The sequence below is a fragment of the Ovis canadensis genome, chromosome 3, assembly GCF_042477335.2.
Source record: "Ovis canadensis isolate MfBH-ARS-UI-01 breed Bighorn chromosome 3, ARS-UI_OviCan_v2, whole genome shotgun sequence".
Lineage (NCBI taxonomy): Eukaryota > Metazoa > Chordata > Mammalia > Artiodactyla > Bovidae > Ovis > Ovis canadensis.
In genome coordinates this window covers 211,031,096-211,046,724 of record NC_091247.1, presented here as the reverse complement: position 1 = coordinate 211,046,724, position 15,629 = coordinate 211,031,096, and the positions used below count along the sequence as shown (strand labels likewise).

The window sequence follows — 15,629 nt, the reverse complement described above, 5'->3', positions numbered from 1 at the left end:
GCTGAAGCCTGGCTTGGAGAATTTTGAGCATTACTTTTCTAGCATGTGAGATGAGTGCAATTGTGTAGTAGTTTGAGCATTCTTTGGCATTGCCTTTCTTGGGATTGGAATGAAAACTGACCTTTTCCAGTCCCTTGGCCACTGCAGATTTTTCCAAATTTGCTAACATAATTAGTGCAGCACTTTCACAGCATCATCTTTTAGGATTTGAAATAGCTCAACTGGAATTCCATCATCTCCACTAGCTTTGTTATTAGTGATGCTTCCTAAGGCCCACTTGACTTCACATTCCAGGATGTCTGGCTCTAAGTGACTAATCACAGCATCATGATTATCTGGGTCATGAAGATCTCTTTTGTACTGTTCTTCTGTGTATTCTTGCCACCTCTTTTTAATATCTTCTGCTTTTGTTAGGTATATACCATTTCTGTCCTTTACTGAGCTCATCTTTGCATGAAATGTTCCCGTGGTATCTCTAATTTTCTTGAAGAGATCTCTAGTCTTTCCCATTCTATTATTTTCCTCTATTTCTTTGCACTGATCACTGAGGAAGACTTTCTGATCTCTCCTTGCTATTCTTTGGAACTCTGCATTCAAATGCATATATCTTTCCTTTTCTCCTTTGCTTTTGGCTTCTCTTCTTTTCACAGCTATTTGTAAGGCCTCCTTAGACAGCCATTTTGCTTTTTTGCATTTCTTTTTCTTGGGGATGGTCTTGATCCCTGTCTCCTATAGAATGTCATGAACCTCCATCCATAATTCATGAGGCACTCTATCTATCAGATCTAGTCCTTAAATCTATTTCTCACTTCCACTGTATAATCATAGGGGATTTGATTTAGGTCATACCTGAATGCTCTAGTAGTTTTCCCCACTTTTTTCAATTTAAGTCTGAATTTGGCAATAAGGAGTTCATGATCTGACCCACAGTCAGCTCCCGGTCTTGTTTTTGTTGAATGTATAGAGCTTCTCCTTCTTTGGCTGCAAAGAATATAATCAATCTGATTTCAGTGTTTTCCATCTGGTGATGTCCATGTGTAGAGTCTTCTCTTGTGTTGTTGGAAGAGGGTGTTTGCTATGACCAGTGCATTCTCTTGGCAAAATGCTATCAGCCTTTGCCCTGCTTCATTCTGTACTCCAAGGCCAAATTTGCCTTTTACTCCAGGTGTTTCTTGACTTCCTACTTTTACATTCCAGTCCCCTATAATGAAAAGGACATCTTTTTTGGGCATTAGTTTTAAAAGGTCTTCTAGGTCTTCATAGAGCCTTTCACCTTCAGCTTCTTCAGCATTACTTGTTAGGGCATAGACTTGGATTATCGTGATATTGTATGGTTTGCCTTGGAAATGAACAGAGATTATTCTGTCGTTTTTGAGATTGCATCCAAGTACTGCATTTTGGACCATTTTGTTGACTGTGATAGCTACACTCCATTTCTTCTAAGGGATTCTCACCCACAGTAGTAGATATAGTGGTCATCTGAGTCAAATTCACCCATTCCAGTCCATTTCAATTCACTGATTCCTACAATGTTGACGTTCACTCTTGCCATCTCCTGTTTGACCACTTCCAATTTGCCTTGATTCATGGACCTAATATTCTAGGTTGCTATGCAATATTGCTCTTTATAGCATCAGACCTTGCTTCTATCACCAGTCACATCCACAACTAGGTCTTGTTTTTACTTTGGCTCCATCCCATCATTATCTCTGGAGCAATATTTAATTAACATCAAAGTAGACAAGGAAAGCGAGAAAGGCAACAAAGATGAGGTGAAAAGAGTGAAGATGATATCCAGATGATAAACTTAAATCTAACTGTATCAATGTCACAATAAATGTAATCATTTAAACACACAAACACAGGCAGAAATTGTCAAAGTATATAAAATAGCAAGACTTAACTCTCTGTCACCTGAAAGAAACACACTCTAAGTACAAAGACAAAAAATGATTAAAAGTAAAAGGATAGGGACTTTTCTGGTGGTAGAGTGGATCAGAATCCGCCTGCCAATGCAGGGGACACAGGTGGGCTCCCTGGTCCAGGAAGACCCATGTGCCGTGGAGCAGCTAAGCCCATGTGCCACAACTACTGAGCCCATATGCTGCAACTACTAAAGCTTACGTTGTGCAGTAAGAGAAGTCACTGCAGTGAGAAGCCAGGCACCTCAAGGAAGAGTAGCCTCTGCTTGTACAGCTAGTGAAAGCCCACATGCAACAATGAAAATCCAGCGCAACCAAAAATAAATTAAAAAGTAAAAGAATGGGAAAAGATGCACAAGGTTTACATTAATCATAGAAAACCAGAATTGCCTGTATTCATTTCATTCAAATAGATTTCAAAGCAAACATTATAGAGCCAAACTGAGTGTTTTTTTTTTAAAGGTAGGGGGAGGCACAAGTAAACAATGTCAGGAATGAGAGAGGTAGCATCACTACAGACTCTAGAAATATTAAAATAATAAGAAAATATAAAGAAAAATGTTAAGCCAGAAACAGGAAAAAAAAAAATAGAAACTTAGATGAAATGGACAAATTCCTCAAAAGACAGAGCCACCAAAGCCAGTATTGTAAAGTAAAATAAAGTAAAAATAAAAATTAAAAAAAAATAAAAAATAAAAATAAAAATGCAAATTTCAACTTAAAAAAATAAAAACAAAAGAGACAAGTTTGTAAAAAAAAAAAAAAAAGAATAAATAATTCGAATAGCACTGCATCGATTAAAGAAATGGACTGTTTAACTGTAAGTAGTTAAAAATCTTAAAAAACAAAGAAAAAATTTTGCCCAGATGACTTTAATGGTAAATTGCTTCAAACACTAAGTAAACAAATAGTACCAATTTTACACAAAATTTTCCAAAAATTGACATGAAGGAGGAGTACTTCTCTGAAGCCTAAACCTGACAAAGCCATTACACGAAAAAAAATTACATATCAGTATCCTTCAAAAATGTAGTTGCAGAAATCCTAAGCCAAACTTTAGTGGATCTAAAATTTGGTGATATATTGAAGTGATAATTTTAACCCCAAGAGTAATTTTAATCCCAAGAATCCAAATATGGCTTCAGTTCAGTTCAGTTCAGTTCAGTCGCTCAGTCATGTCCGACTCTTTGCAACCCCATAAATCGCAGCATGCCAGGCCTCCCTGTCCATCACCAACTCCAGCCTTATATAATTATACAGTGTAATTTACCTTGTTAGAAAAAAAAAAAAGAAAACTATATAATGGTATCAATAGATGTAGGAAAAATATTAGACAAATCAATGTGTTAGTCTCTCTGTCATGTCCAACTCTGATTCCTTGGACTGTAGCCCACCAGGCTTCTCTGTCCATGGAATTTTCCAGGCAAGAATTCTAGAGTAGCTTACCATTTTCCTCTCAAGACAAATCAATACTCATTCTTAATAAAACCTCTCAGTATTATATAAATAAAAGGAAAATTCCTCAAACTGGTTAATTTCATTTGTGAAAAATACACAGCACCATATTTAATAGTATAACACTGAATGACTTATTCCCAAAATCAAGAACAAAATAAAGATATGTACTCTCACCATTCTTATTCAATATTTTACTAGATATTCTAGTCCATGAAATCAGGCAAGGAAAAGAAAAAGAAATCATCCAGAAAGGAAAAATATAAAAGTATTTTTTTTTCAAATAACATGATTATATATATGGAAAATCTAATGAAATACACACAGAAAAAACTTACTAGAAGAAATAAGTGAGTTAATCAAGGTTTCAGGGTATAATATTAATATGAAACTTTATTATAACTCTACATACTAGCAGAAGACTTTGAAAATAAGAACTACAAATGATAACAATACCATCTACAGTAGCATAAAAAATGTGAAATACATGATAATCTAACAACATCTACACAAAGAACATTAAAAAGCATTGCTTAAAGAACATAAGGAATACCTAAATAGAGCAATACACCTTTTTCATGAGTTGAACAAATCAATATTTTTAAGAATTCAATTTTCCCCAAATTTATGTATGGATTCAGTGCAATTCAAAATTTCAAGTTTTTTTTTTTTTTTAGAAATGGACAAGCCAATTTAAGACAGAAATACAAAAGCATAGATTAACCAAACAACTCTAAAAAAGAATACCAATGAATAACTACTACCATGTGATTTCAAGATATATTAAAGAACCATAGAATTCAAAATATCAAGGTGCTGTTGTAAGCCAAGAATAATAAATAAATCAATGGAAAGGAATAGAAAGTCCAGAAATAGACCCAGCCATGTATGGAAAATTGTGGACAAAAGTGCAAAGGCAATGTAGTGAAGGAAGAATAGTCTTTTCAACAAATGTTGCAAAAACAATTGAATCCCCACAAGCCAAAAAAAAACACTTCCATACATCCATATGTCACTTAAAAATTAACCTAAAATAAGTTCTAGATTTCCATGAAAAATCTGAAACTCTACAATGTCTAGAAGAAAGCATAGGACAAAAATGAGAAAAATGCTGTGTGACCTTGAGTTAGGCAACAAATTCTTAGAAACAATGGAAACAGGAAAATTGACTTCTCTGAAGTCCAGCAGGGGAGGACTTGGAACAAGTTAGGGAAAAATATACAGAGGGAATTACAACTTTTGCTATCAAGGTGCCAGGCAGCTGGGCCAGTCTCTGCTAAGGAGTTCTGCACTCAACTAGTAGCAGGCAGTTCCCGAGGCTCTTATGGTTTACACCTAAGTGACGAAGTATAGCTTAAACTCCAGAAGAGAATTCAAAGGTCTTCTTCTTTTCCTCCAGATCCTTCAAATTCACTGTGCTCTCAATATATTCGCCTTCTTTTGACATATACTGAATGCAGTTAAAATACAGTTTTCAGCAAAAACAGTTCGCCTTTGAATATACGCACAGGTCCCTGAAGGATACATATGGGAAACAGCTCCCTGAATTCTAAACCTGCAGGCAGGGAGGAAAAAAAGAGAAAAATTAGATTTACTGCCACCTTGTCTTAAAGCTTCAAGTCAGTAATAAATGTGAGAAGGAAAAGCTAAGAGAAGATCCGAATGGATAAATGGGCAAGTTGCTGTGTGAGAGAGTTGGAGAGAGAGATTCGGAAATTCCCCAAGATTCTTTCCAGCAAGAAGAGGACACTGCATGGAATGCAGCAGTAACTTCACTAGTAGGTTCAGTGAAGAATAAGAAACTGACTACCCTGGTTGTTCAGTGGATAAGAATCTGCTTGCCAATGCAGGGGACACAGTTTCGATCCCTGGTCTGGAAAGATCCCATATGTCTTGGAGCAACTAAGCCCATGTGCCACAGCTACTGAGCCTGTGCTCTACAGCCCAAGAGCCACAACTATGGAAGCCCGACCCCCTAGGACCCATGCCTGGCAACAAGAGAAGCCACTGCAGTGAGAAGCCCACGCATCACGCGGGGGAGCAGCCCATGCTCGCGGCAACTAGGGAAAGCCTACGCAAAGCGACAAAAATAAAAATAAATAAATAAACGAAACTAAAACAGAGCAACAAACTTACAAGTGGGGCATCAAAGGAGTACCATCTTCCCAAAGCCACAAGTAGCTGGGTTTCCTCATTGACAACCCCGTCCAGAAGGGGAAATTGGAATGGGCAATCATCTGCTGGATGAATTCCTGTGGGGAGTAACATTTCTGTGTTAATGAATGAGTGGATGTGGACTTTTTAGATTAGATTCACGAAACTAAAGAACTCAAAGAGAACTTTGACATCCTCTCCATGGCTTGACAGCGAAGTCTAGTGGAGCCTAGAAATACTTAGTAACCTGTCCATCCAAGGTCACGCACATATCCAGTGGCCACACAAGGCTAGAAATCATGTACGTATTCTGATTCTTAAGCAAGCACTCCTCTACTGAGGGTCTAAACCAGATCTGCTTACCTATGACCCAATAATCCAGCCCGACACATCCCACACATCCATTACACTCACCAGTTCATCTGTGCTATTAATCTTCAGCAAGTGGGCGTCCAAAGACAAGCAGTTCTCCTGGCTTTTTTCCCAATTAAAAGAGCCAGAGGAAAATTGGTAACAGTTTTCTTCATGCCAGAGCCAGTCTTGGGGACAAGGACCTTGGAAATACAGTATATCTAATCAGTGAGTTGTGCCTGAGAAAAGATATTAATATTTCTACAATTCTTAACTCAGTTCACCTCTCAGGACTCCCACATGCATGCCATCTCTTCTTAGTCAGAATTACACCCAGACTCTGCAAATTCCTAAATAGCCTAGAGTCTTTATTTCTCTTTTTTTTTTTTTTTGGAGGAAAAAATATGCATTCTGATTTTAGAAAACTAAATTAAAAAGCAAGGCTTGAGCTGGGATGTAATATTAGATACTGATCTATTTTTTTTAATTATGTTTGGAACTATGAAAATGAGAGGGGATGAATATTTAGTAGCTATTCTGTTACTAAAAGATGTGCTTATATATTTTAAAACTTTAGCTCTTTGAATAACAAAGTTAGGCTTAGATCCTATAATTCTTACCTCTGGATAGGTAGCCCTATGTGGCTTTTGAGTACTTGAGTCGTGGCTCATCTGCATTGAGATTTGCAGTGTGTATAAAATACACCTAATTTTGAAAATTTAGTATAAAAAAAGAATGTAAAATATTGCATGAATAATATTTATACTGATTAGTTTTGCGATAATATTTCAAGTATATTGAATGAAATAAAATATGTCACTAAAATTAATTTCATCTCTTTCTTTTTCATTTTTTATGTGGCTCCTATTGGGGTGGCCAAAAAGTTTTTCTGTAATATTTTATAGAATAATAGAAGCTTTAATGTTGCATGTGTGGTATCCCCTGTATTTTCTTTTGGACAGAGCTGCTTTAGGGAGAAAGTATATGGAGGCAAAGTGGGCATCTTCATTTCAACAAGATTTTAGTAGGTAGAGAGTTTTCAGCAGCAAAATTCCCAGGAAGTCCAAAAACCTTGGGGCTTAGGAGACAGGCAAAAACATGACAGTGTCTGTGTGTCTGCGTGTGTTAGTCGCTCAGTCATGTCTGACCCTTTGTGACTGCATGGGCTGTAGCCTGCCAGGCTGGTCTGTCCATGGGATTTTCTAAGCAAGAATACTGGAGTAGGCTGCCATTTCCTTCTCCAGGGGAACTTCCCGACCCAGGGATCGAACCCAGGTCTCCTGCATTGCAAGCAGACTCTTTACTGTCTGGGCCACCAGGGAAACCTGTCTATGTGTTTACAGATATTTTAAACACTCCCCAGTTCCTTCTCCTCCTTTCCCTCTTCCTCTCACTTCCCCTCACCTTTTTCTCCCTCTCACCCTTCCCCTTTCTTCCTTTCTTCATTACCATCATCACCATCTCTTCTGTGTGTTAGTAATACTTGGAACCTCTCTACTAGGGAACAAAGCCCTTTGTTCTATGCTGTGACCAAAAATACAAAACTCAAATCCCTGAGAAAGGCAACATTTCAATTTCACTTTGTGACATAAAATCATCCGATAGTTTTGTAAGAACAGGCTTTATCAGAGAGGACAAAATAGAAGGGCACTGAACTACGAAAGGAGAAAGTGAATGAAAGAGGACATACAGAACACGGGGCTGAAAGCAAAGAGTGCAAGATTCTTCTCAGTTTGCATAGTCCTGTCTTACTATGTTGAAGGAAAGAGAATACTGGCTTTCTTGAACTAAAAGAAAAGTCTAGGTAGGTTTTCCAAGTCATGAAAAAGTGAAAAAGATGAATCTCATAATGTATTCAAACCACCTGTATTTCTTTAATTATTTTTTATTTAACAAACACAAAAACTGCTAGGTGCCATTAATGGTTGGCAGTAATTTTTATGTATTGGCTCATTTAATCCTCATAACAACAGTATGTATAAGTTCATTCATTTTCTTCATTTGAAAGACAGAGAAAATGAGAATTTGAACGTAGGCAGTCTAAATCCAGCATCTGTGTGTTTTATCAGTATATCCCATGCGTGTGTGTTCAGTCATTTCAGTAGTGTCTGACGCTTTGCGTCCCACCAGGCTCCTCTGTCCATGGGATTCTCCAGGCAAGAATACTGGAGTGGATTGCCACATCCTCCTCCAGGGGATCTTCCCAACCCAGGGATACAACTGCGACTCCAGCTACCCCTGTATTGCAGGTGGATTTTTTACACACTGAGCCACCTGGGAAGCCCCCATTATATCACATTGCCTCTCAAGCTCCTGAGTTTGAATGGATTGAGGAAATACTTCTTGGTGCCTATCAAGACATGTTGATACAGTGTTTCAAGGAAAATCTGGAACTTGCCACTTTTAACAGGCTACTTGGGTGACAATTATGTACACTAAAAGTTGAGAACCACCACTAATTCCAGTCCTAAAATATCTGTTACTTGGAAGGCACTGCATCTTTCTAGCTGGCTGACCTCAAGCAAACTACATATGTGAATTTCTCAGCATCTCGCCCTCTTCATACTTTTATGGAGAATCACAGACTTGTCAGTAAGAAAGATAAAACTTATCTCAAACTTGAGAAAACTGGCATATTTTTCTGCATAGTATTTTGTTGTTGCTTTTGAGAATCTTCGCAAAGCTGCTTGATGAAAAGCATGTCTGCCAGCAAAAGACACATCATCTAGTGTTTTTGATTAGTTCTCTAAACTTGGCACCACTGGAAGATGGTTCTGAATAGTCCTGACATAATTTTAATCCCATATGACTGATAAAAACAAGACTAGTTTATGGCCCCACCTGTGAAATAAACCATTTTTGATATGTAGCTATGTCTGCTTATATAAACATCCCTGTCCTTGATATATTAGGTTCCTTCCTTTAAGCCTTATTTAAGATGGTTGTATTTCCTCAGCTGTTCTTTCCTTAAAGAGGTTCAATATACAATTGACACTTGCTTAAAAAAATCAGCTTGTCTAAAAATTTCTGCTTATTTTGGAAATTTAAATAACCCTGGTGGAAGAAGCACAAGCTGGAATCAAGATTGCTGGGAGAAATATCAATAACCTCAGATATGCAGATGACACCACCCTTATGGTAGAAAGTAAAGAGGAGCTAAAAAGCCTCTTGATGGAAGTGAAAGAGGAGAGTGAAAAAGTTGGCTTAAAGCTCAACATTCAAAAAACTAAGATCAGAGCATCTGGTCCCATCACTTCATGGGAAATAGATGGGGAAACAGTGGAAACAGTGTCAGACTTTATTTTTCTGGGCTCCAAAATCACTGCAGATGGTGATTGCAGCCATGAAATTGAAAGACACTTGCTCCTTGGAAGGAAAGTTATGACCAACCTAGACAGCATATTCAAAAGCAGAGACATTACTTTGCCAACAAAGGTCCATCTAGTCAAGGCTATGGTTTTTCCAGAGGTTATCTACGGATGTGAGAGTTGGACTGTGAAGAAAGCTGAGTGCCAAAGAATTGATGCTTTTGAACTGTGGTGTTGGAGAAGACTCTTGAGAGTCCCTTGGACTGCAAGGAGATCCAACCCGTCCATCCTAAAGGAAATCAGTCCTGGTGTTCATTGAAAGAACTGATGTTGAAGCTGAAACTCCAATACTTTGGCCACCTCATGCAAAGAGTTGACTCATTGGAAAAGACCCTAATGCTGGGAAGGATTAGGGGCAGGAGGAGAAGGGGACGACAGAGGATGAGATGGCTGGATGGCATTACTGACTCAATGGACATGGGTTTGGGTGGACTCCGGGAGTTGGTGATGGACAGGGAGGCCTGGCGTGCTGCGATTCATGGGGTCGCAAAGAGTCGGACATGACTGAGCGACTGAGCTGAACTGAACTGTACATACTGAGGGCCTCCCAAGTAGCACAGTGGTAAAGAATCCACCTGCCTGCCAATGCAGGAGATATGGGTTTAATTCCTGGGTTGGGACGATCTCCTGGAGGAGGAAATGGCTACTCATTCCAGTGTTCTTGCCTGGAGAAATCCATGAACAGAGGACCCTGGTGGGTTAAAGCCCATAGGGTCGCCAAGAGTTGGGCATAACTGAGCACATACATACTGAAGGTATTTGTAAACTGCAAAAGTTTACATGAACCTACTTATCATTAAACTTACCTGTGTTTCAACTTTTTGATCTACAAAATTAATGCATGGGTATCTGTAAACTGTTACTATGTAATCTTTAGTCAACAAACTTACATGGTTGAGACCATGAGCTGTACAAGCAAGAAGCTAGAGAAATCTCTGTTTATTAAGTGGCAGTTAGGTGCTATTGTCAAGAATAAGATTCTCAGGCGCCCCACCAAGAAAGCAAGGTACTACCAAAAGTAACTCCATTTCGCACTTTCTAATGCTCCCTATGACTAAAAGCACATACCTGATTTAATTACACACTGTTGAAAAACTAAATAGTACGTATGGATCAGTTCTGTATTATCAGAGTTCACATTATCCTCTCCTTGTTATAGATGCTACTATTTCTACCTGCCTCCTAGATTCTTAGTTCACTTCGTCGACTGAGATCAACTCAGTTCTTCTCATATGCACTGACTTCCTGGGTCCCTCACATTTTTATCTGATTTGAAGTATCTACTTAACACTTACAAGCCAGCTCACCTCTATTGACTCAACTAATGTTGACGTAGTTGTATGCTTTAAGAAACAGTCCCATAGAATAAAGCTGATGAAGAGCTAGGAATCCCCAGGACAAAGGAGACCACTTGGGAAAAGAAATCAGTGATTATGATACACTGGAATGGAAAGAGATGAGAACCTGTACAAAGAAGTGGGAGGATTCTGCCAGAAAATCTCAAAATTAAAATCTTAGAAAGAAAGAGAAGGCTCTTGTGAGGAAGGAAAGCTTAAACCCACCAGAAAGTGTGGTTGATTGAATCAGATAATCTCAAGAATTGGACATGTGATAGAGTGAGGATGACATGGGATGGGGGCTTCCCTGGTGGCTCAGAGGGTAAAGCATCTGCCTGAAATGCAGGAGACCTGGGTTCAATTCCTGGATCTGGAAGATCCCCTGGAGAAGGAAGTGGCAACCCACTCCAGTACTCTTGCCTGGAAAATTCCATGGACAGAGGAGCCTGGTGGGCTACAGTCCATGGGATCACAAACAGTCGGACACGACTGAGCAACTTCACTCTCCAGAGCAAGGATGACAAAAATAGAGGGCCTCTAATGTAGAATCTGAAGAATGAAAAATGATAGATGCATCCATACACCAATATTGTCCTTGGGACACTTCAACAGAAAGGTTAAGATTTACACATAAGCTTCTACTGTCTCTCTTGACCCCCTCTCGCCCTCATACCTGAATAGTTTGCTGCCTCTTTCAGAACTTCCTGAAGATTCAGGTTCTGGCGATGAAGTTCCATTAGTTTCTTGGATTTCTCATCCAGCTTGTGGGCAAGGGTTTCTATCATTTCTTTGAGTTCCTTCTGTGACTCCTGGGAAGATTTTTCTGATTGGCGCTGCGCTAAAATCTGTCCCTCGAGGATATTTTCCTGGTGAGTAATGTTTGCTTGCTGTTGCTTTAGGAGATCAGACACCTGGGATACTAAATTAGAACTAAATTTAGATTCCAATTCCAATTCCCAATAAAAAAATGCCTCCACTGGATTTTGGTGAAATCAAAGAACAGAATCAAGCCATCTGTTTTGACAACAAAGCAACCCAACTTTACTCAAATTATGGATTTGGAAGTTATTTGATATTTCTGCTATATATATATATATATATATTAATGTTGGAGAAAGTCTCAGATACTTGTGGTAAAATACAAACAAACAAACAGGAATTTACTTGTTACTGAGAGTTACACACAAGTTAAAAGAAGTCACAGGTTAAGTCACTCATCAGTGGCATAAGTAAAATGCAGATAATCTAAAACAGTCAGACACCAATCATACTCAGTGACTATTAGTAGCACTTGTCATTAATGAGTTACTCTGTCTAAATTCTGTGTCTTAATTGCCCTCTCTCCACCCTTCCACACTTCCTGATTTTACATAAAAACTGTGACACTCACCCTGTTTTTGAGAAACTCTCCCATGGGATTATTTTAAGCTGCTTTCGCAAGAATATGAAAACAGTTTTTCAATTTTAGCTTGTTTTTTTTGTTTGTTTTTAGAAAGGGTGAAAATGAAAGGAAGGTTGTGAAATCAAGCAGGCAACAAATGTTAAGGGTCCAATGTCTCAATTCTATAAGTCTGATGGTTCAGTACAAAGTAGACCCTTTGGCTTGAAACCCATACTTGACCCTGTTAAAAAGTGGTCAGAACCTCAGAGGAAGACTCTTCCAATGACCACCACTGAGTCAAGGGCTCTTCTCCCACATCATTAGGAAAGGATTTACAGGTCCAAAGTGTTTATAGATTGAAAAACTAAGTGGTTTGCGACCTTAAACACCAATTGAGGAACAAATTAGCACTTCAAAGGCCTTCATAACTTGGATTCTAGGATTCTAGAGAGCCAAAATAGCTCAAAGCTATAACCTAAATACATAGGTGGATGAGATGTATGATCATAGCCATTTTTTCCCCTTCTTGTTCACTTTCACCTTTTCATTTCTTTTCCTCTTGACATCCCCTCTTTCCTAAATGGCCATATTGTAAATCCGAAGACTGTTATATTTTAAATATTGTATTTATGAAGACTGTGTTTCTGAGTTAACTTTAAATTGGTATTTAACCACTTGTATTAAAACTCAATGTAAACTAAATGAAATGTCTTTTTATGGGTCCCTCAGGTGATCTTATGGGTTAGTAACTTCAAATTATTTCCCTCCTCATTATTCTGGGATTTAAATGGACTCTATCTATGAAGTTCTGGAAACAAAATCAAACAAAAACCTAATATCCATAATCTTCACCCCATGCCTCAATCTATTTGAGGGAAGAACACAATAAACTCATTCATCTTCCCATTCACTCCTAAAAACAGTCTGCCTCAAATGTATCTAAATCAAGGTGGTTTATAGTTACTATGAAACTAACCAATAAACCGTGTTTATAAGCCCTTATTTTTTTTCTCCCTTCTTTCCCTGCCTCAGCACTTACATTGCAGTATCAACAATATAACAGTCACCAGTAATCCCAGACAAAGGACCCCTAGGGTCACAGCAGCAGGGTACCACTTCCAAGAAGAAACAAAACGAAGACCTAGAGTGATTCAGAAAGACAAAAATGATGGAGGTAAGTGGTCAGACAATTCTTTGGATCCAGCCTGTACCTGGCACTTTGCACTACTTACTTCTAGTCTTTCCAATGACTCTGCAAATAATTCACTATCCACATTTACAGACAAAAAATATGGGCAGTTAAAAACTTTAAGTAATTTACCCGAGGTCACACAACTGATGAAATTTAGGAGCTGGGATTCAATATCAGCTATTTGACTCCAAGGATCTGATTCTAGTTAAGTTCAATTTTTTTTTTTTCTTTTTTCTTTTGGACCTTGCCACTCTAAACTTCCCTGCCCAGGGACCAAAGTCATGCCCATGACATTGGAAGCATGGAATCCTAACCACTGGATTACCTGGGAATTCTCCAAGTATCTGATTCTAAAGCATATGCTTTGTCTCAAGAAACTCTCAGTTCAGCTTGATTGGATCAACTTCCTCCACAAGGCAGAGTCTGATATTTTCAGTATAGACCATGTGTATGTATGCATACGTGTGCACACACACTCACACCCCACACACACGTAACCACAGTTATAAGTAACATATAATAAATGAATATTAGACATCAAATAAGTAAAGTCTTTAGTCAGTTAACAACTGAGAACGCCTCAAAGAACTAACACATAATTTTATGCTATTGAGTTTTTATTTCATTAAAAATAAATACATCTTGGACCTGGGGTTATTGACCAAAGAAAAAATATAAATGAAACTCTTTATTCACTTGATTCATATTAATATCACGTCCTTCACTCACACCAGCTTTAGCACTCTTGTTATGAGAAAAAAAATTCCCCATTATTATAAAAGCAAATCATGTAGCTCACAAGTGTATGAATATCTTATTATGAAGTCCACCACCGAAAAAGCACAGATACTACTGGTTCAGAAGGAAAACATTTCAAATAAAGGATTTGGACTCCTCACCTTGTAAGATAAACAAATAAGGCACTGAAAATGTTAACTCTCTATATGCAAATAAGGAAACTGACCGTTCAGTTAGTTGCCTAAGATCACACAGATGTTAAGATCCAAACAGAGATCTTTAATCCAATTGCGAGTAGCTACATGGCTTGGACCATCACATCACAAAAGCTCCAGTGTGAATGTGTAATGATTCAAATCAATCAATGATCAAATATTACTATTTTCACTGAGTTCTCAAGTGTCAAAAGCACTCTACAGATGAATCAAACCAAATAGAAGTTTTGACAGGAAGGAATATGGTTCATTCACTGATTCAAGAGTGATTAAGCTTCTAGACTATGTCTGGCAACTTGGCAGAAAGGAAGTTGAAGATAATTATGTGTCTTGCAAATAATTGCTCTATCCTGGCATTAGAAAAAAATATCTGGGTAAATCTTTCAATCGACATTTCCCTCTGGTCAATATTCCTCCCATATTATAGCTCAGTCTTAACTCTACCACTTAATAGCCACGTAAAACTGGGTAATTTAGTTAATCCTCCTGATCACCAGTTGAAAGTGAAAATGAAGTTGCTCAGTCGTGTCTGACTCTTTGCGACTGTGGACTGTAGCCCACCAAGCTCCTCTGTCCATGGGATTCTCCAGGCAAGAATACTGGAGTGGGTTGCCATTTCCTTCTCCAGGGGATCTTCCTGACCCAGGGATCGAACCCAGGTCTCCCACATTGCAGGCAGACGCTTTAACCTCTGCACCACCAGGGAAGATCACCAGTTAGTCCTCTGTAAAAGGGAGAGGATAGTAGTCCCAACCTCAAGGTGTAAAGCTTTAATGCATATAAAGTGAATATCATAGAAACTAGCCTATAGCAAATGATCAATAAGAGTTGGTTATCATCACCCTCTACTATATCATCATTCATACCAAGTTAGTTTATCATCATCTTCTTTAATAACCATTATATCTGACTTGTTTTCCTTTTAAGTAAATGTTATTAACTCTAATATCTTCCCACATTCAGGCATTATAGTTTCCTGCTCCTATATTTGGTTAGTTTACAGGTCTAAATGAACTCTGTCCTTGTATTCATTTACCCACCTCTAGTACCTTTTGCTGTCTCGCCATTTGGCTTCTGATCAAGTTGATCTCTCATACTCTTGTGGTCATCAACAGTCATTTTCAAATGTATTCCAAGAATCAGAGAGTGAAGCTGTTGAGGACTTCTACAAAGTAAAAGTTGGTGAGTTCCTCCTGGAGTGTTTAAATAGCTACTGATATCTGGTGGAATGACTCAATCATTGGTAGGAGGAAGGAGCAGCTTTGCTTCATATTGGGAAGTTGGCTGACGCAAATTCTTGAGATATGTTTATTGCAGGAGGGGAAAGTGGTGAATCTGATAGTGTTTCAGGATATTTCACCAAGTAATTTATGAAAGGGAAAATTGTATTTTCCATGAGCCTTAAGAGGAGTGGATGTTTACTCATGCTTCAGATAAGAAAACTGAAGTTTAAAAGAGTAAGTCCCACAAAATTTGTAGAAGAGTGTGGATTTAGACTAGAGTTTTATTCCAATAT

General features: G+C 38.2%; 1 protein-coding gene across 2 annotated transcripts; it reads right to left on the bottom strand.

Annotated features, from left to right (window-relative positions):
* Positions 1–3,742: 3,742 nt before the first annotated feature.
* OLR1 (oxidized low density lipoprotein receptor 1) lies at positions 3,743–15,358 on the bottom strand. 2 transcript variants are annotated; one of them, XM_069585726.1, is made up of 6 exons: positions 15,154–15,358; positions 13,008–13,109; positions 11,261–11,506; positions 5,946–6,085; positions 5,514–5,629; positions 3,743–4,932 (listed from the first exon to the last, which is right to left on the bottom strand). In XM_069585726.1, the coding sequence occupies exons 1-6, from the start codon at positions 15,230–15,232 to the stop codon at positions 4,788–4,790; spliced, it is 828 nt and encodes a 275-aa protein (XP_069441827.1). In that variant the 5' UTR covers positions 15,233–15,358; the 3' UTR covers positions 3,743–4,787. The 2 variants fall into 2 exon arrangements, with proteins under 2 accessions (XP_069441827.1, XP_069441829.1); XM_069585728.1 differs by having other exon boundaries at positions 15,163–15,358.
* Between the last annotated feature and the right edge of the window lie 271 nt (positions 15,359–15,629).

Excerpts from the sequence above, each read along its gene's own strand:
- OLR1 (XM_069585726.1), bottom strand. The coding sequence starts at position 15,232 with ATGACTGTTGATGACCACAAGAGTATGAGAGATCAACTTGATCAGAAG. Across the intron at positions 13,110-15,153 it reads GACAGCAAAAGGTACTAGAG|GTCTTCGTTTTGTTTCTTCT; the intron begins GTGGGTAAATGA and ends GAATCACTCTAG. Across the intron at positions 11,507-13,007 it reads TATATTGTTGATACTGCAAT|TATCCCAGGTGTCTGATCTC; the intron begins GTAAGTGCTGAG and ends GTTCTAATTTAG.